Here is a 21721-nt window from a genome sequence, read left to right as displayed (position 1 = left end):
TTTCTTTGTACTTAAGTTTTAGATTTGCATTGTTAGCCTTAAAGTTTTCTTTAAGGAAGAGAGTGCTTCGGGTAAACTTTTTATCTTTAGTCAAATTTCCTATCAATATTTCATTTCTGGGCTTTTATTTTGCTTTTTAAAATTTAATTTTAAGTTTTAAGTTTTATTTTAATTTATTATAAAAACTTAAATTTTAATTTAAAAATTTAAATTTTTTAAAGTAAGCTCTGTGCCCAATGTAGGGCTTGAACTCACGACCCCGAGATCAAGAGTTGCATACTCCACTGACTAAGCCAGGAGGCACCCCTGGGGTTTTGATTTTAGATAGCTTTAAAAAATCTAGAGAATTATATGCTTTAGTAAGCGTAGTCCTTAAGTACTGTTTTAATTAACTCTTTTCTAGCCTTTCTAAAGAAAATTGGTATTTCAGGGTGATTTCTAGCAGCTTTGAAATGTCCAACAGGTCATTTTCTGTTCCAAAAGTTGGAATGTTTTGCTAAGTCAGATGAAGCTTGTTATTTAACATGCTGATTTGTGTTATAGTCAACACATTCTCTAGATGCTTTGTTCACAATACTGCTGGAAAATACCCAAGACTTTAGTGTTTTCAAATAAATGTTTTGTAGGCACCTCAGAGAGCAGGTTTATTTTATGAAGCTTTATAATATGTAGCAGTTCATTTATGTGAAAATGTTTCTTATGTGAGATATTTTAGTGTAAGTAATTTCCTGGACAGAATACTGGTAAAATAATCTGTTAATGATACAGGTATTTAAAATACTGATATTTAAATGGCCAATGAAGAGAGTTAAATTTCTGGGGTACTTATCTTTTCTAAGAAGACATATTGTTTTGTCTTTTATAAATACGCACTTTAAACAAGGTAATTGAGAAGTGAAACAGTGTGACTAGAAACTACGTTTTATTGTCTGAATAGCGCTAGTTATGTGGTTCTATTTTCTAATTCCTATTGTAGAGCCTTGTATAGACTAGTACTAGGGTTCTCTGTCTTTTCAAGAATGAAAAGGCCTTTTTGTCAAATTTATTGGACCACATAGTGAAATTCTACTTTTAGTCTCCATTGGAGAGATTACATAATGACCAAAAGTTCCAAAACTACTATGAATTAAGTAATACTTTTAAATGAAAAGATTTCTTCTCACTGCTTATGAATACTTTTTTTATTAATGTTGGCAGATGGTCCCAGGGACTCATTGTGTGTCTGATGATTCTAGATTTTAGGTGATTTGGGTCATGCCTAAAATACTCAACAGTTCATTCCCAAATGAGTAACTCTTGAAGAGCTGCCTTATGCAAAAAAAGACCCCAAAAAAACAAACACATTGTTTTGTGCCTGTCGCTCATATTCTTTTTCTTCTGTTTTATTTGTCAGTTGACAGAAATTCAGACCTATGGAAAAGTTACAGTAGTACAAAGAATTCTTATGTGTCTTTCACCTGGATTCTTCAGATGTTAATATTTTATTCCATTTGTGTTTACCTTTTCTCTCTATATTTTTTTCCTGAACTTTTTTTGAGTTGCTGACATAATGTCCCTTTACCCCTAATATATTTATATTTTTACCCCTAATATTTTTCCTAAAAGCAAAGACTAATCAGTTTTTATGTCTCTTTAGTTATCTGCAATCTGAAAAGTTTCTCAGTCTTTGTGTTGTTTTCTGACATTGACATTTTGAAGAATACCACCAGTTATTTTGTAGAATGGCCCTCAGTTTGGATTTGTTTTCTTGTACTTAGAAATATCATAGTAAAATGTATTCCTCTTAGTACATTCGTATCAGGAGGAACATGATGTTGATAATGTCCCATTACTAGTGATTTTAACCTTGATCACTTAAGGTAGCACCTGCTGATTTCTTTCTGTTGTGTCTTATGAGGATATATTTTGAAACTGTGTAATTGTTTTAATTTATTTTAATTTATTTGAGAGAGAGAGAGAGAGAGAATGAGCAGAGGGGAGGGGCCGAGGGGGGAGGGGGAGAGAGAGAGAGAGAGAGAGAGAGAGAGAAGCAGACTCCCTACTGAGCAGGAAGCCCGATACAGGAATTGATCCCAGGACCTGGAGATCATGATCTGAGTGGACACTTAACTGACTGAGCCACCCAGGCGCCCCGAAACTGTGTAATTGTTGAAAGCTCTGAAGGGTCTTGCAAGCTAACAAATTAGCCATGGGAGCTGGCAGAAGATAGGAGACTGTTAGGTCAGAGATAAAGGACTTTCTAACTTACAGCAATAGCAATAGTCATTGTGTTAGTATTTGCTCTGAATTCCCCCCAGGGGTGATGTGAACAGGGCCAGCCAGGTAACTTCTGCACAAAAGCAGTTGCATTGCTAGAGAGGAACCCTAGGTTTAGGAAACTTGAATCTTTCATGAGGGGCAGGTGGACCTGACATTGGACCGAGAGGGAGTCACTGGGCATTAAACAACCTGCCCTTTGCCTTGGAGGAAGACACTACACTATCTCTACCTTCCAGGGATGTTCAGGGATATACAAATATCCTTTGAAAAGATACTTGGGAACAAAGGCAGTCAGTGCCCTTCCTTGCAAGACAAGGAGAAACACGAGAGACCTATGGTGAATTGTTTCCCAACAGTAATACTCTGTTAATTTTAAAGCTTTCTCCCACTAGTTTTTGCATCTTTAGATAATTCTTGTTTGAATCAATGATTATGATTGTTGCCCAATGTTGAATTTTATGAGTTGCTTTTCCCTCTTTTCTGACTTATTTCCCCATGTCCTTCACTCCTGCCCTCTGGGATGGTAACTTCCCAAGTAAACTACCTGCATACAGGCCTTTCTTTTTTTTTTTTTTTTTAAGATTTTATTTATTTATTTGAGAGAGAGAGAGAATGAGAGATAGAGAGCACGAGAGGGAAGAGGGTCAGCGGGAGAAGCAGACTCCCCGCTGAGCAGGGAGCCTGATGCGGGACTCGATCCCAGGACTCCAGGATCATGACCTGAGCCGAAGGCAGTCGCTTAACCAACTGAGCCACCCAGGCACCCCATACAGGCCTTTCTAAAAGAATCTGTACATAGGGGAACTCGGGCTGTGTACAAGACACCTCAGACTCATCATGTCTAAAATCCAATTTTTCCTCTCAGTTTTCCTTTTTTTTTTTTTATGTTTTCTATTATCATTTGGCTATCAGTTTTTCAAGCCAGAAATGTGCTTGTGTCCTTTCCTTTCTTCCCGCCTCGCTGAGCTCTGTAGTTCTTCCTCCTAGCTACCTATTGGTAATCAGTACCGTTTCATTCCTTTGGTACTGCCTTTGCTGAGGCTCTGATCAGCCGTTACCTGGACTATTACGGTAGTCTTTCAGCTGTTGTTTCCATTATTGTTTCTGTCCAGTTTATCCTTTAGAACTTTACCTGAGGAATCTTTCTATAATACAGATATAATTATGTTGATTTTCTGTTTAAAACCCTTCAGAGGCCCCCATCATCCTATAGCTCCTTAGCGTGGAAGACAAGGTTCTTCATGATCTGTGCTTTCTTTTTACAGTTGTCTGTCTTCTCAAGGATTATCGTTTTCTCCAGTGGCCCACTCCCCTGGCAAGTTATATTCTAGCGTGGAGGTTAGCAAGCTTTCTTTGAGGGCTAGACGGCAAATAGTTTGGTTTTGCAAGCCCCATATGGTCTCTGTTGTATACTTTTTTTTTTTAAAACAACCTTTTAGAAATGTAAAAACCATTCTTAGCCTGTGGACCATACAAAAATAGGCTGAGTCAGATTTGGCCAACCATAATTTGTGGGCTAATACATCATATTTTCATTAGCCTTTATATATGCTATTGGTTGTGTTGCATGGAATATTCTTTTCTACATAGGGGACTTCTTCCCATGATCTTTCAAAATTTAGCTCATAGGTTAACTTACTGAATCCTTTCTTGCTCCTATAGGAGCATACTTTAATCATTTCCATTCTCCTTCTTGGACCTGCATGTCTCGCACATCTTATGTTCCTGCCCTTATCAGTGATGTAGTTATGTGTGTTTGCCTTTTGCTAGAAGCAGCTCATTGATGAAAAAACATGTTTTCTTCATTGCTATGTCTTCCTGCTTGTAAGTGGCTTTACTTGATTTAAATTGAAAGAAAAATTGAAAAACAAACAAAAAAACCCCAAAAACCTGACATAGTATATGGCTATTGAATATGCTAATAAAATATAGCTAAAGTGGTTTTTTTTTTACTTTAAAAAATACAACCAATTAAAGAGGATTTTCTATTCTCTTTTAGATTTTTTTCCCTCTCCATTTAAAAGTTAACTTGAATGTAGGCTGTGAAAGTATGGAGAGTAATAGAATCACTTCCTGTGCAGCGGTCACCCTGGGTGCAGAGTCAAACAGGTCGTGTAGCTGAAGTCCCTCCTTTTCCCTTTCTTTCCAGCATGTTTATCATTTCCACGTGTGTTTCTATACTTTGACCACATACTTAATATATCTAAATACAGAATAGGTTTGTCTGCTATTAGCTCTTAAATATAGGATAATGCACTTCCGCAACTTGTTTTTGTTCTACATTGTTGTTTTGAGATTTATCCATGTTCATATACATAATTTCAGTTAATTCATTTTGTTGCATGTTGTTAATTCTAACATACACAGTTTTCCCCACATTTTAATATCTTTGAAATTGTGATACATCTTAAAATCAGTGGTGTCTCACCCTTATAACTGGTGTTTCTTTGCTTTTTTTGTGGTACATAAACATACAATGACTGTGGTATATGCCACACTTGTGTGCGTTGTCTGAAAAAACCATACTTTATTCTTTTGACAATCAGGTTTTTTTCAAAATTTTGCTACTATATACAGAGCAGCAGTGAACATTATTTTACCTGTGTGTTTTATGTTGTTTGTTTTTGTTTTTTTTCATTTTGTACTTGTGTGTGAGTTTCCATAGGCAGGATGTCTACCTGGAACAACTGATAGATTACGGACTGGGTCCATTTTCAGCTTTGCTCTCAAAGTGATTCTAAGAGTCTCTGTTGACCTACAACTCTTTAACATTGGGTATTGTCCTACTTTTTGTCAGTCTGATGGTTATAAAATGGTGTCTGACTATTTTAATTAGTGTTTTCCTTATTACTAGTGAGACTGAGAATAAGTCTTTTGGCATGTATTTCCTTTTCTGTGAATTGCTCGTTTCTATCTTCTGTCCATTTTTCTACTGAATTTTGCTAAATACAATATGATTTCTAAAGATATTTTGTTATGTGTGTTGCCAGTATCTTCTCTGTTTCTGTGGCTTATTTTTGTTTTTGGAGTCATTTGATAAATGCATACCAATTTTAGATTTTAATAAAGTCAGGTTTTCCAGTCTTCTCTTTATGCTTTTTCTATCTTGTTTAAAGAAAACCTTTCTTCTTTCAGAGGTTTGTGATATGTTAAAAACATATAACATTAATTTTAAACTGAAAGGCATAAAAATACAAACCTCCATGTAGGCTCACCCAGGGTATTTTTTGTGTTGTGAGACATTTATAGGTACAGGGTTTGGGTTTTTTTTTTTTTTTTCTTTTAATGTTCTTTGGAATGGGAAGGTAGAAATACCTATTAATTGGTGAAGATTTCCTCCTCTTTTATGTTTATCCTCTTGAAGGAAATTCTAGCACTTTAGTTGGAGAATAATTAGAGCATGTGGGTGTGAAACTGTTTAATGAGGGACAAATATAGCACTGTTGACTTCTCATGGTAAGTTCATGGGTGGTCATTATATGATAAAAATTTGGGAAATCGCTAACTGGAGACTTTAAAAAAAATAAAGCAGTGAAGATCTTTCTTTTTAGTTGGGGTAGGGTGAGGCGGGTAGCTGTTCTAAAATGAAGCACATGGTTACCTGTTCAGTCCATACAAGATACAAAGGAGTTTGTAAAGTACTTTTTTAACCTTTGTAGTTTGTACATGTTAAAGAAAAAAAGCAGGAGTGATTCAATTTCAGGTAAATTAACTTGATTATTTAAAAAGAAATAGTACCCCAAATTTGAATTTACAAATGAAAATAATTTATAAAGGGGTGCCTGGGTGTTCAGTCTGTTAATGCCTTTGGCTCAGGTCTTGATCCCAGAGTCCTGGGATCGAGTCCTGCATGGGGCTCCCCGCTCAGCAGGGAGCCTGCTTCTCCTTCTACCTGCTCTGCTTGCAGCTCTCCCCGCTTGTGCTCTCTCTGTCTCTAACAAATAAATACATAAAATCTTAAAAAAAAAAAGGAAATAATTTATAGATGAGTTTTCCATTGGATTAAATTAGCAGTTTTTTCATTTCTTCCACGAAATATTCATTTCTTTGATGTTTGTCTTGAAAAACACTGATAGGTTCACACTGATAGGTTTTATTGTCACAAATTAAAGTTTGGGTACTAATGAAGGAAGCTAAATTTTCTTTTGCTTCAAGTGATTGAATCTTTAAACTTCAAACTTACAACTCTGAGAATAGGCCAACTGTCTGTCAGGTATAAGTATGGTAAAGGTAGAATTAAAATAATATTAAAACATTATTTGATAATATTCACAGTGGATATAGCTATAACACATTTAAAAAGTGAGCTCAAGGGGCGCCTGGGTGGCTCAGTTGGTTAAGCATCAGCCTTTGGCTCAAGTCATGATCCCAGGGTCCTGGAATCAAGCCCCACATCAGGCTCCCTGCTCAGCAGAGAGCCTGCTTCTCCCTCTCCCTCTGCTGCTCCCCCTTCTTGTGCTCTCTCTCTTTCTGTGTCAAGTAAATAAATAAAATCTTAAAAATAAAGTTCAATATAATTTTCATAAATTACTCATTTATCATTTGAAAAATAAGTTGAAAATTAGGTTAATTAGCAGAAATTTAAACTTCAACTCAAATAGTACAGCTTTTGGCCAATGGTTTCCATTTGTGGTATCATAAGTCTTTCAGGGGCTGTTACATGATTTTTTTTTGAGTACATACAACAAATTAATATTAATAAAAATATTATGTTTATGACATAATCCAAAATAAAGTCAAAATACCATTGCTGGAGTGCCTGGGTGGCTCAGTTGTTTGGGCATCCAACTCTTGATTTTGGCTCAGGTCATGATCTTGGGGTCCTGGGATTGAGCCCCATGTTGGGCTCCGTGCTCAATGGGGAGTCTGCTTGAAGATTCTCTCTGTCTCCCTCTGCTCCTGATGCTCGTTCTCTCTTTCTCCGATAAATAAATAAATCTTTAAAAAAATACCATTGCAATAACAAATTGTTCAGTTCATGGCTTTAATCAGTCACTGTGTCATTAAAATAGTGTAATATTTGTTTTTAATGTTCTTCTCTGTATTTAATACCTTATCTTTTACTTATAAAGCTCCTAAGAAAAATGTCCCTTTATCCACCCCATGAAATGTTCACAAATTTTCAGTTGAAACACATTTCCAAGGTAAACCTTTTTCCTAGGTATATCATGAAAGCAACATCTTTATGGATAAACCAAGCTGAAATCTATTATTTACATGAAACTAGATTATAGACAATATTGTTACCTAGAAGACTTCATTCTATCTCCTTTGATCTCTTTGTCAGACTTTGTGAAATCAAGACAGACATTTGTACAAAACTGAAGAGTTCTGATAAAACTGATGTTTGCAATATCTTATTCAAAAGATAAACTTGAAGTGTGCCTGGCTGGCTCAGTTGGTGGAGCGTGTGACTCTTGATCTTGGGGTTGTGAGTTCGAGCCCTATGCTGGGTGTAGAAATTACTTAAAAAAAAAAAAAGTCTTAAAAAATGTTTGAAATGATGTGAGGCTGTAGCATAGCTTGAGGCTTTTTATTCATTTAGCTCTGTTCCAGACTTTGTGAGGAATGCAAAAGTAGTTTAAGAACAGCGTAATTTCAGGGTGCCTGAGTGACTCCGTTGGTTAAGTGACAGACTCTTCTTTTTGGCTCATGACTGGCTCAGGTCATGATCTCAGGGTCCTGAGACTGAGCCCTGGGTTGGCCTTGCACTGGGGCTGGAGCCTAAGATTCTCTTTTTCCCTCTCCCTACGTCCCTCCCCTGAGGGCATGTGCGTGCATGTGCGCTCTCTAAAATAAATAAATAAATGCATAAATAAAATCTAAAAAAAAAAGTGTAATTTTTCTTTGGTCCACTAGCTGGGTGAATTAGGTTGACCCTATTATTTTCAAAAAGGCATTTTGCAGTGTTGAAAGTCATTAGAGTGATGTAGAAAGCTCCTTTCTTGAAATGACTAAATTACTGATTTGCACTTAAAAATCCATTGGTGAAGACCACCTTCCCTAAAGTGCTTTTACTTTTCTGAAAAAGTTTTGCTTTTGAACTACCTCCCCTAAAGTGTTTCACTTCTTAGAAGCTCATCATACCTGAAGTATGTCAGGAAAAAGATTGAGTTAATTCAGTTTTAGAATTTTGGATTCGTTTGCCACTAAGCATCTTTAAAAATACCTTTTGTGTTACATAAGAGAGGTGTTAGTTTTGAGTCTGTTGTACTAGAAGGAGAGAAACTAGAATTTAGCAAAGGATATTGGGAATCTGTGTGGTGGGAGATAGATAATCAGAGATGGTAGATCATAGGAATAGATGGATAATATTTTGAGGACAGAATGTGAAGTACTGCATTGACGAGGGCAGGTCAGATCTTGAGGTTTAATTGAGATGAGGGAGAGAAACAAGGCTAGAAGAGATGTTTGGATCCAGGTAAAGACAAGAATAATGGGAATTTGGTGTAGTAGGGGACTGCTTGTGTGGGGTAGGTGGGGGTATTTTCTTTGTTTTTTAGTATGCTCAATGATTTTTACATAGTGCTTTGAAATCTTTTTGTATCTGGTGCTGATTATAGCATGCTGAAAGGCAATTATAATCTGTAATGTATGTTTAGTAATTTGACTAAAGACGCATCATTCTATTAGTGAACTTAGTACTACACTAACAGTGTAGAACATATCATTATTCTTTTCACATTGGATAATTCTCTAGCTCTGTTAGTTTTGAGGATATCAGGTTAAAGGTACCTTGGTACATTGTACCTGATAAAACAAGCATAACTGTATTTTTCATTTCCTGTTCCATCTGTCTCCCTTAACAGAGTTTGGTAATAAGGTCACTTTTGAAAATGAACTGCTCTTGTGTCTACCTTATTTTAATATGTATCCTGGATATATACATTAGTGTTCAGAAGAGAACGCTGAATTCAGGGTTTTCATGTAAACAGAACTAAAGGTTTACTTTGATCTAGTATAGCTGTTTGCTTATTTCCAGTTGAATGAAAATATTCCCTAAGGTAACGCATAGAGGTGCCTTTTTTTTTTTTTTTTGGTTGTTGTAGTGCTATTGGTTTTTTTTTTTTTTTTGATTGTAGAATATTGGCTACAAATTTAATGCTTTGGTTTCTAAACCCTGTTTATTATGAGATAATCTTTTAGTTTCCCTGAGCTTCTCTCTATATTTAAAAAAAAAATTCTTAAAATTCTGTCTTTCATCTTACTCGTTCTTTTCATTTATTCTTGTTGATCTCACAAATGCTAATCATTTTCATATTTATGAAAAACTTGATGCTTTTAGTAATGTAATAATTTCTGTAATTTCCATTGATAGTCTGAAAAAACTGGGGATTATTCAGTAGTCATTTGGGAATGCCCAGCTAATAATGTGGGTTTCTATAGAATTTAGTTTTAAGTGTAATGTTTAATATTTGTCAAGAACTCAAATGAAAAAATAGAAAGCTTACTTATTATAGCTACTGATGATGTCAAACTCTGGATGTTAGTACAGCCAGTATTGATGAATTAGATTTAAAAATCACAGTGAGATACCACTTCACACCCATTAGGGTGGCTATTATATAAAAGAAGAAAAAAATAACAAGTGCTGGCAAGGATGTATAGAAATTGTAACCTTGTGCACTACTGGTTGAAATGTAAAACGATACAGTTGCTATGGGAAACAGTATAGTGATTCCTCAGATTGAAAATAGAATTTCCATATAATCCAGTAATTTCACTTGTGGGTATATACACAAAAGAATTGAAAGTAGGGTCTTGAAGAGAAATTTGTACATCCATGTTCATAGCGGTATTACTCACAGTAGTCAAAAGGTGAAAGCAACCCAAATATTTTTTTTAAAGATTTTATTTATTTATTAGCAAGCGAGAGAGAAACAGCATGAGAGGGGAGAGGGTCAGAGGGAGAAGCAGGCTCCCTGCTGAGCCAGGAGTCCGATGTGGGACTCGATCCCAGGACCCCAGGGTCATGACCTGAGCCGAAGGCAGTCGCTTAACCAAGTGAGCCACCCAGGTGCCCGCAAATTTTTTTTTTTTTTAAAGACGATTTTATTTATTTATTTTTTGAGAGAGAGCATGAGCATGTGAGTTGGGAGTGGTAGTGGGAGACGGAGAGAGAGAGAATATTAAGCAGGCTCCACAGTCAGCGCAGAACCTGATGTGGGGCTTGATCTCACAACCCTGAGATCATGACTGAGCTGAAATCAAGAGTCGGTTGTGTAACCAACTGAGCCATCTGGGGCCCTTAAAGATTGTATTTTTAAGTAATCTCTTCACCCAATGTGGAGTTCAAACTCACAGCCCCAAGATCAAGAGTTGCATTCTCCACTGACTAAGTCAGCCAGGTGCCCCCAAATATCTTTTGGTGGCTGAGTGAATATACAAAATATGGCATATCCGTACAGTGAAATATTATTTAATCTCAAAAAGGAAGGAAATTCTGACACATACTGCAACATGGATGAACCTTGAATACATTATGCTAAGTGAAATAAGTCATAAAAGAGCAAGTACTGTATAGTTTCATAATATAGGGTACCTAGAAATAGTTAAATTCTTACAGAGCGTAGAATGGTGATTGCCAGGGCCTGGGGGTGGGGGCAATGGACAGTGTTTAATGGGCAGAGTTTCAGTTTTGGAGGAGGAAAAAAGTTCTGGAGATGGATAGTGGTGATGGTTGCACAACAGTGTGAATGTACTTATGTCACTGAACTGTACACAAAATGGTAACTTTGTGTTACGCATATTTATCATCATTTTTTAAAAAATTTAAAAATTGAGGTTTGAACAACTAGAAGGAGAAAGTTGAATAAGAATGCAAGGCATCATTACCTTTACTCATCTGTTTGTGATGTCACAGTACTTTTTTTTTTTTAAAGAAGAACCCAATTACATGGGCTTTGTATAAGTTCGGCAGAATTATTCAGAATTTTCATATTGGCTAATACATTGTATATAAGATAGTAAAGTAGTTCTAGTTTTGCTTCCCCCCTCCTTTCTCAGGAAGCCTGTAAAGGAGAAAAAGAAGAAAACTTTATGGCTAGTGGTAGTCAGACCCCTGCTTGTGGGTGTCAGTATTGGTTACATTGCTGTTTTGGTAATTGTAAAGGGATGTGAAGAATATGGATAGAATTCGGATGGATCTTAAAGTCTTTTAGACGGTTGGAAAATAAAAAGCCTATTAAAGTTAAAGTACCTGACATTATTAAGCTTGAGGAATGGAAGCTTAGTGGTTGCTCTGATAGGAGTCTTCACAGTCCTCTGAGTGATATATTATAGGCAGCCCCAGTTTACAAAGGGGTAGTATTTCAAAACTTCATTTCTTAGTCAGTTGATAAGAACAAATGACAAAGTCATGAATAATATAGCTACAGAGGTATAACATAGTTTGAATTGCAATGAAAAAGAATAAGAAATAATAGTATTGTACTGAGTCAGTATTTTGGACTCCATGGACTTAAGCAGCTCCTGTACTTTGCTTACTATATAAAATCCATAAACTCCAAGTAGAAGATAACTCTTACCAGATCATGAGTTTATCTGATGGAGGGTTGGTAGAAGGAAAGACTTAATACCTGGATATGGCAGGGAGTCACAGTGGCTAAGTTAATTAGTAATTTAGAGTTCTTTACTTGTAGTCTTTTATAACCATTAGCTCCAGCACCTCCCCCATCCTCTTCTTATGTACTATGTATGTTATGTGACATTCCTTTCTGTGTTTATTTTCTGAAGTCTGCTTTGAGATTGGCCCCACATAGCACAGTGGTTGGTGAGGGGGTAATTTTCTAAGCTTCCTTTAGGTGACCTTGGTTAGGGCCCTTGGCTTAATTGTTTGCCTTCTAGCTTGGCATGTTGGGAAAGAAAAGGTAAGAACAGCAGGATTCAGAAATTGTAGTAGATTCTTAAATATCTCTAGGTCAGTTACCTGGATCTCAGCTGTCATCCACATAACACCTTGATTTAAAATGGCATGGATTGGGACGCCTGGGTGGCTCAGTTGGTTAAGCATCTGCCTTCAGCTCAGGTCATGATCTCAGGGTCCTGGGATCGAGTCCCGCATCAGGCTCCTTTAATAAAATGGCATGGATTGGCCAAGGAGTGCTTTTGTTCCCTAGGACTTCATCCCGATTTTTTTCAGACTCGAGGGCTCTGAATTGGTAGAACTTGAATTTGCTAAGGTTTTTGTACAGACTAGATCATTTTTTTTCTCAGGTGTTAGTACGAATCAAAATGGCCTTGAGAGCTTGTACACATAAAGATGCCTGGATCACACCACAGACTTACTGAATCAGAATCTTTCTGGGTGGAATTTTAAATATATATTTACTTATTTAACTTTTTATTAAGGAAAGATGTAAATAAACATATTCAAAAGTAGAACCCCTTTTTACTGTCAAGGTCCTATAATGAATGATTTATGACTAATCTCATTTTATTCATATCCCCATCCATTTTCTCTTCTTTATTATTTTGAAGCGAATCCCAGGTGTATTGTTTCATTTCTAAATATGAAATTTATATATATTTTTAAATTTTTTTGTTATGTTAATCACCATACATTACATCATTAGTTCTTGATGTAGTGTTCCATGATTGTTTGTGCATAACACCCAGTGCTCCACGCAGAATGTGCCCTCTTTAAGACCCATCACCAGGCTAACCCATCCCCCCACCCTCCTCCCCTCTAGAACCCTCAGTGTGTTTTTCAGAGTCCATCATCTCTCATGGTTCGTCTCCCCCTCCGACTTACTCCCCTTCATTCTTCCCCTCCTGCTATCTTCTTCTTTTTCTTTTTTCTTAACATATGTTGCATTATTTGTTTCAGAAGTACCAATCTGTGATTCAACAGTCTTGCACAATTCACAGCGCTCACCATAGCACATACCCTCCCCAATGTCTATCACCCAGCCACCCCATCCCTCCCACCCCCCACCACTCCAGCAACACTCAGTTTGTTTCCTGAGATTAAGAATTCCTCATATCAGTGAGGTCATAGGATACATGTCTTTCTCTGATTGACTTATTTCACTCAGCATAACACCCTCCAGTTCCATCCACGTCGTTGCAAATGGCAAGATCTCATTCCTTTTGATGGCTGTATAATATTCCATTGTGTATATATACCACATCTTCTTTATCCATTCATCTGTCGATGGACATCTTGGCTCTTTCCACAGTTTGGCTATTGTGGACATTGCTGCTATAAACATTGGGGTGCACGTACCCCTTCGGATCCCTACATTTGTATCTTTGGGGTAAATACCCAGAAATTTATATATTTTAATAGGTTTCTCAGATGATTCAAAAACGTATCTTTAACAGGCAATACGTGTACATAGTAAAAATTAAAGTGGTGAAAAGGATATACAGTGAAAAGTAAATCTTTGTCATTGCCCCCAGTATTCTTGTTACTCTTCTCCGAGACAAAGAAACCAACAGTTTATGTGTGTACAGATACTCAGTATATGTGCAGTTATATACATATGTAATTCTTTTTTATTACACATGGTAATATCTATTGTAAAGTACACATTTTTCTGAATCTTGCTTTTTCACATAATAGTATGGGAATCAGTCCATAACAGGATAGATTGTTTTCATTCTTTTTTTTAAAGATTTATTTATTTATTTTAGAGAGCAAAAGGTGGGGGGGGGAGAGTGTGCATTAGTGCCCACAAGCACACAGGTCAGGGGAGGGGCGGGGTGGGGGAGAGAATCTCAAGGCGACTCCCCGCTGAGCACAGAGCCCCATGCAGGCTCAATCTCATGACCCTGAGATCGTGGCCTGAGCCAAAACCAAGAGTGGGTTGCTCAACCTACTGAGCCACCCGGGTGTCCCTGTTTTCATTCTTTTTAAAGATTGTAGTTGGTCTGTGTATCAAGGTATGTTTACCCAGTGTCTTTCGAATAGGTGTTTAGGCTATTTCCAGTATTGTGTTTCTTTACACGGTACTGCATAAATATTCTTTTACTATCTGAGTTGCCTGGATTGTATGTCAGTTTTGTTAGACATTGCCAAATTGCTTTTCTGCCGTCTGTGTATGGTATGTACGGTTTCCTGGGCTCACTGGTTCCATTTTATTTATTTTTTAAATTTATTTATTTGTTAGAGAAAGCATAGCAGGGGAAGCAGCAGGCAGAGGGAGAAGCGGGCTCCCTGCTGAGCAAGGAGCCTGATGTGGGACTCGATCCCAGGACCCTGGGATCATGACCTGAGCCGAAGGCAGACGCTTAACCGACTGAGCCACCCAGGCGTCCCTCACTGGTTCCATTTTAAAAATGCTTTTCATGTCTCTCCTATTTATGTTCAAGCTTTTCTTTAAATCCACAAGTATGTTTATAATTACAGTTTTTGAAATTTTTATCTGTTGAGTTTCATCATCTGTTTCCCTGAGTCTGTTTCTGTGGGTGTGGGTCACAGAGATGGTTTGAAATGAGAATCATGATAATGCTAAATTATTGAAGATAAGGTTGGGGATCCTCACAAACAGTGTTAAGTGAATTAGCAGATGGGTTCGGTATGGTTAGAAGTTTTCAGTGTGGCTTTGCCTCATTAAAAGGAGATAAGTTGGTGGGGATAAATTGAAACCTTCTGATGCTGGTTGAAATGGTTTAGAACTCCAAGATTTTAGTTTACGATTTTTCTTACACATTGAACATCAAATCTTAATTTGTCTAATAAGGTTTTATTGCTCATTTCTTATCAGAGCCAGGTCAGCTTAGAAATGTGGTTAACAAGACATGTTTAGGGTGTGCCTGGTTGGCTCAGTCGGTAGAGCATGTGACTTTTGAACTGGGGGTTATGAGTTCGAGCCCTGTGTTGGGTGTAGAGATGACTGAAAAATAAAAGCTTAAAAAAAAGGAAAGAAAAATGTTTAGGAAGTTGAAGGAGGCATAAATTTATGCCTTTATCTGAAGGGCAATGTATTTTCCTGTTCCTTTTACTATACCCCAGCTATGTGACCTTGGCCAGTTACCTAGTTCCTTTGAGTTTTTAGTTTTCTTAACAGCAAATTGGGAAGATATTAATATGATTAAATAAAATAATCCAGGGGTGCCTGGGTGACTTAGTTGGTTAAGCATCTGCCTTCAGCTCAGGTCATGATCTTTGGGTCCTGGGATCAAGCCCCATGTTGGGCTCCCCGCTCACTGGGGAGTCTGCTTCTCCCTCTGCCCCTCCCTCTGCTAGTGCTCTCTCTCTCAAATAAATAAAATCTTGAAAAAAAATGTTACAAATTAGGCATTTATTAAAATGCTTTGCATAGTAAGTCTTTCAATAGGTGGTGACTCATTGTTTTAAATATTATATATATTACATATTATGATGGCAGCCTGTTGTTTTTGAATTGGAGAATTGATGTTTGATTTGTTAAAAAAGTGGAGCTTGCCCAGTTAATACAATATAGATTTTTAAATTGCAAAGAATGGAAATATTTTAAAATTAATCTGAACTGCTCACATTTCTTGAACACTGACTCCATATCCTGGGAATTTTGTTTTGGATCTAGTGTGGAAGACTGATGGATACACTGACAATTACAATGTAATGTAATGTCATGTCATGAGTGCTAATTAGAAGAACTTAGAAGCTTTTATGAGAGCACTGAATGCCCAACTCTTGCCTAGGGGGTGAGTGGCTTGTGTGTGTCCCAGGAAGATCTTCAGCAAGAACTTATTCACGTATTGATCTGAATGTAAAGAAGTCTGCTTAAGTGTACAAGGGTGGATGTGGAAAAAGACGTTAAGAGAGTGTCATGCAAAGGGACCTATATCTGGCTTCTATACTTATTTTTATAGTTGATTATTTTTCCTGAGGCTATTCTTGAGCTTTAGATTGAACAAATGTGAATGTAGTTATGTAATGGATATTTTCTTTCATTGTCATTGGTTCATAAATGATAATTTGGTGATGGAATGTTTTACGTTTGCCAAATGTGTATAGTTTAGGGATCTGTACTTTTCATTTTGGGGGAAAAATGGTTGTTACAGTTCCTAGGGCATATCCTGGTGATTGCAGCTGCTTGGTAAATATTTTTTGATTAAATGAATGCACTCAACTCTTTATTCTCAGCCTTTTATGCAATACTCAAAATAGCTGATGCACTAATTAGCTAAAATGGAGATCCTGAATTATCTGAATATTTCCCCTTCTTCAAGGGGAAAAATCTTAATGGAGTTTAATTATTTTTACAAATTATGGACTTGACCCTTGAAAGTTTTCTTCATGAGATTTAAAAGTAAAAACAAATTTTTGTAGTTAATATGTCCTTTTTCTTTTCTTTTTCCCCTTCAGGTATGGCCTCACAAGTCTTGGTCTACCCACCGTATGTTTATCAAACTCAGTCAAGTGCCTTTTGTAGTGTGAAGAAACTCAAAGTAGAGCCAAGCAGTTGTGTATTCCAGGAAAGAAACTATCCACGGACCTATGTGAATGGTAAAAACGTTGGAAATTCTCATCCTCCCACGAAGGGTAGTGTTTTTCAGACAAAGATACCATTTAACAGACCTCGAGGACACAGCGTTTCGTTGCAGACAAGTGCTGTTGTTTTAAAAAACACTGCGGGTGCTACAAAGGTCATAGCAGCTCAGGCGCAGCAAGCTCAAGTGGAGGCACCTCCAATTGGGGCGTGGCGACACAGGTTAAATTTCCTAGAAGGCCCCCAGCGATGTGGATTGAAGCGCAAGAGTGAGGAGTTGGATAATCATAGCAGCGCAATGCAGATTGTCGATGAATTGTCCATACTTCCTGCAATGTTGCAAACCAACATGGGAAATCCAGTGACAGTTGTGACAGCTACCACAGGAACAAAACAGAATTGTACCACTGGAGAAGGTGACTATCAGTTAGTACAGCATGAAGTCTTATGCTCCATGAAAAATACTTACGAAGTCCTTGATTTTCTTGGTCGAGGCACTTTTGGCCAGGTAGTCAAATGCTGGAAAAGAGGGACAAATGAAATTGTAGCAATCAAAATTTTGAAGAATCACCCTTCTTATGCACGTCAAGGGCAAATAGAAGTGAGCATATTAGCAAGGCTTAGTACTGAAAATGCTGATGAATATAACTTTGTACGAGCTTATGAATGCTTTCAGCACCGTAACCATACTTGTTTAGTCTTTGAGATGCTGGAACAAAACTTGTATGACTTTCTGAAACAAAATAAGTTCAGTCCCCTGCCACTAAAAGTAATTCGACCCATTCTTCAACAAGTGGCCACTGCACTGAAAAAATTGAAAAGTCTTGGTTTAATTCATGCTGACCTCAAACCAGAGAATATTATGTTGGTGGATCCTGTTCGGCAGCCATACAGGGTTAAGGTGATAGACTTTGGGTCGGCCAGTCATGTATCAAAGACTGTTTGTTCAACATACCTACAGTCTCGGTACTACAGGTAGGTGACAGCTACTTTTTGGCTATTTAGTAAATGTTGAATTTTGGCTAAATGAAATAATTTTGTGTGTGCGCATAGTGAAAAAGCTTGGATAAATAAAGAAATCAAGATCAGTGTAGGTTTGAGGTGTTAAAAAGATTTTTAAAATTTAGGCATAAAATCTGCCCAAAGAATAGGAATCTCTATGCAGTTCCAAGCCAAAGACACTTGACTGGTTATTTTTATTGTTAATAGGAGACCTGAAAGAATGGTAGGTGATTAATGACGACCAAACAGAAGTCTTCAAATGTTGGGAAAGGTTTATAGTAATTTTTGTATATATCTTTGGGCATTTTAGCACTTAAAAAAGAACTAGTTTATTAAGGACAATTAGATGTAACTGGCTACTTAGGAAAGTTACATACGAGAATTCAAAAAGTTATCCTGATTAGCAATTTTAAGATTCAGAAGATTCAGACACACTTCCCTGGCTGCCATAAATGTTCAGGAGACTTTTCTAACAAGTTTGAATATCTTTCCATCTATATGTTATGGGTAGTGCTATTTTGGTGTTGGTGTTAGGGGTTTAAAGAAGAAAATAATTTCCATGTAAATATTGATAAAGTGCTATAGTGTCATGATTACTATAATGCTAGGTAGTCTTAAGGGCTAATGATTACCAAGATTCAAAAATATCTTCTTGAGTAGGTAAAATGGTTTTGGATTCATGTTTTTATCATTTTGAGAAATTGTTTTCATTTCAGCAAGAATGAATTTGTGGTCTTGGTGAACTCTAGAGCCCCAGCACAGTGGGCAAATAACAGGAGCTGCCAGTACTGGCCATTAAGAAGTTAGTGAATAGACAGATACATGCAGTTTATTGCTGGGAATTGTTAGAATGTGAGGATTATAAATTTAGACCCGGCAAGGGGTAGTTATTTTCTGTTTTGTTTTTTTTTCCCCGAAGATGTATTTACTTATTTTTAGAGAAGGGAGAGAAAGAGTGTGGCGTCAGAGTGAGCAGTAGTGAGCGTGAGTGGGGGCGGGGGAATGGGTAGAGGAGAGAGACAAGCTGATCTGTGCCCAGCCTGGAGTCAGAAGTGGGGTGGGGCTCAATCCCAGGACCCTGAGATTGTAACCTGAGCCAAAATCCAGAGTCAGATGTTCAATTGACTGAGCCACCCAGGTGCCCTTATTTTCTGGGTGTATCTACCTTTGTACTAACCTCTCATCCTGATTAGTTTCTTGCAAATATGTGCCTTAGTATCCAGGACAAGATCTCGGAGAAATTAATAAGCCACTACAAAAACCACCTCCAAATATAGGCCTTGCCATTGGTAGGTCATTAGGAGTCCCATATTTATGTCATTTAGTGATAATGCATTAAAATATGTATTAGAAATTAGGAACATAGCCTAATTTATTCCTTAGTATATTCTTGATTGTAAGATTTTTAGTACTAGAGTGCTAGATACTATTCCTTTTAAATGGTTTAAAAGATATTGTAGGGGCACCTGGATGGCTCATTTGGCTAAGCATCTGCCTTCGGCTCAGGTCATGATCTTCCAAGTCCTGGGATTGAGCCCCGCATTGGGCTTCCTGCTCAGCAGGGAGTCTGCTTCTCTCTCTCCCCTCTGACCTTTCCCACCACTCATTCTCTCTCTCTCTCTCTCAAAAAAAAAAAAAAGATAATTGTGTCAGAGTAGTAATTCCTATTTAATATATCCTATAATTACATTTATTTGATCCTCTGTACTCCTGACAGATTTTTTTTAATGTAATGAAATACAGGATTAGCTTAGTTCATTTTTTTCCAGAAAAATTACTTTAAAATCTTATTTAACAGCATGAGAAGAATAGTGTTTTTTTCCTTCCCTTTGTGCTCTATGGATTCTGTCTTAAGAGCTTTTAGTTGTCAGCTAGCATATTATATAAACCCCCAGGCTCCAGCTGCTTGGGCTCTATATTTAGTTCACTTGTTAGTAAATGACTTCATTTTATTTGGGTCCTGCATTATACTGTGTATCAGATTTAGCTCCCTGTGATACCTAGACTCCTTTTCTTTATTTGAAATCTTTTGGATGAGAGTAAAAAAAAAAACAAAAACAAAAAAACTTTACTTTTATACTTGAGAACATTTATTAAACATTTATTAAATGTTTCAAGAGAGTAAAGGAAATCCTTTAAAAAGCAATCTGAAATGCTAAATATTTTATGATGTTGATTTCTAGCATTAGGCCTTTGCACAAATATTAGCCTCTGTTGGGAATGAAAAAAAAAGCTATGAATAATTGCTAAGTATAATTAGTAAGTTTCTAATTTGTTTTTCTGTATAAATTTCAAGTAGATAATTTATCTGAATCTCACAAGGTATGCAGTTGCTAACACAGATTTTGTATTTAGAAGAAAAAATGAGATTCTTATTTGTAAACAAGGGCTCATGCTAGTAGCATTTTGGTTGATGTTGCTTGGGTAAAAACATTTAAAAAGGACTTTATGTTAATTAGATTCAAGAGTTAAGAGTTAGTAAGTATTAAGGTAGACTGGTGAAAATGTCTTATAGTCTTTAATTATGTAGTTTTAATATCTAGTGTAGTTTTGCATGAAAATAGCAGGTAATTAATCTTTTTCAATATTTGTTCACCAATTTTGGCTGAGTTTTTAACTAAGGTTACTTGAAATTTTTATTAGAGAGTAAGCAAAAGTGTCTTACACTTGATTTTTAACTCTTTGTTAATAATGTGTTGTATTTAAAAGTTGAAAGCAGGAAGTGGAAACTTACCAAATTAAATATTTTTGAGCTAATCACGGTATGAACATACATATCCCAAGTTCCAAGGTAAACGATTTGTGTTTAAACACAGGTTCATGTGTTACTCTGTTTCTTTGAACTGTGCAACACAGAAATGTAGTAGGGATATCTTAAAATAGACAGGCGACAGTGGCCAGAAATTGTTGACTACTATAGATGGTGAGGCTGTCTACCTCTTGCAGTGATATAAGCCAGAAGTACATGCTAGGGGCATTGATTTGCTCAAGGTCAGCATGTTCTAAATTCAGCTGCGTGAGGATGGTTTCTGTCAAGAACACGCAGGGCTCTTGAATGCATAAAAGGGTTTAGCAGCAGAAGGTGCTGTTTATGAGGTGTGGTGACAACATACAGTTCACGAATATTTTCCTTTTCTTTTAAATGTAGAATTCTAGCCTGTGGTTTGAGTCATTTCAGTACACAGAGACAGGAAAGTGGGCTGTAAAGTAACCTGAAAAGCAGTTGTATTTATTGCAAGTTTACTGAGTAATTTAGCATTAATTGTTGTTGAGGTAAAAAATGCTTCCTATTTTGCCTGTAATAGTTGACAGAATGGTGTGTAATGATAATTAATTTAGGCTTATCAGTTTTTGTTTAGGGTATTCCCATCCCTTTATGCCGAAGTATCAAAGACAAAGTTCCTGTAACAAAATTAAGATACAGAGAATGACCCATACAGTGGTAACCAGTACTTTATATAGGGTACTCTATAATAATAGAAGACTGTGTATGTGTACTACATTTTTTTCCAAGTGCTTTTATGTATATTTCCTAGTTTGTTTCTCATGTCTCCCCCCTGAGTTAGGTAACACAATTGATAGAATTCCTATTGAATAAGTAGAAAACAGGCTTATAAAAGTCAAACAGGTCCAAATTCACACTGCAAATTTAACTCAATTTTTGTTGAGTTCTTTTTGTGTGCTGGCACTGTGCTAGGGATACAGAGAAAACATGATTTCATCATTTAATGGAGGAGAAAAGTAGTTTGTCTTAAGAAGTCCTGTGGTACAGGTGTGTGCAGGGTGCTATGGGAACACAGAGGAGAGCACTTAGCCTCATTTGAGGGTTCAAAGAAGGCTTCTGGTGAGAAATAACCCTTGAATGAGCCTTGAGAGTAGAGAAGGAGTTAGGATTGACTAGTTATTAAAGTTCTCTCTCTAAATCACCCGTACCCAAAAAAGTTCAGTATTGGCTGAAATTGCTGACAATTTCTTCTCTGTATTACGGAATAGTTATTTTTTGGGGGTATCCCTGTTAGGCAAAAGGTTGTCAGCTGGGT

The 21721-nt window shown here is 36.8% G+C and overlaps 1 protein-coding gene across 6 annotated transcripts in view; it reads left to right on the top strand.

The window, feature by feature from the left end:
* The window catches only part of HIPK3 (homeodomain interacting protein kinase 3), a 90054-nt gene that overhangs the window by 13709 nt on the left and 54624 nt on the right, over positions 1-21721 (top strand). For all 6 annotated transcript variants that reach the window (XM_028087731.2, XM_028087728.2, XM_028087733.2 and 3 more), the window contains exon 2: positions 16556-17654. In XM_028087731.2, coding sequence (XP_027943532.1) covers positions 16558-17654 — 1097 coding nt within the window. In that variant the 5' untranslated portion in view covers positions 16556-16557. The remainder of the gene's footprint in view (positions 1-16555; positions 17655-21721) is intronic.

The sequence above is a fragment of the Eumetopias jubatus genome, unplaced genomic scaffold, assembly GCF_037043125.1.
Source record: "Eumetopias jubatus isolate StellerSeaLion01/CBP00866 unplaced genomic scaffold, mEumJub1_p1.0 scaffold_13, whole genome shotgun sequence".
Lineage (NCBI taxonomy): Eukaryota > Metazoa > Chordata > Mammalia > Carnivora > Otariidae > Eumetopias > Eumetopias jubatus.
Note: the sequence above shows the minus strand (reverse complement) of the source record. Positions and strands in the feature narration are given on the sequence as shown.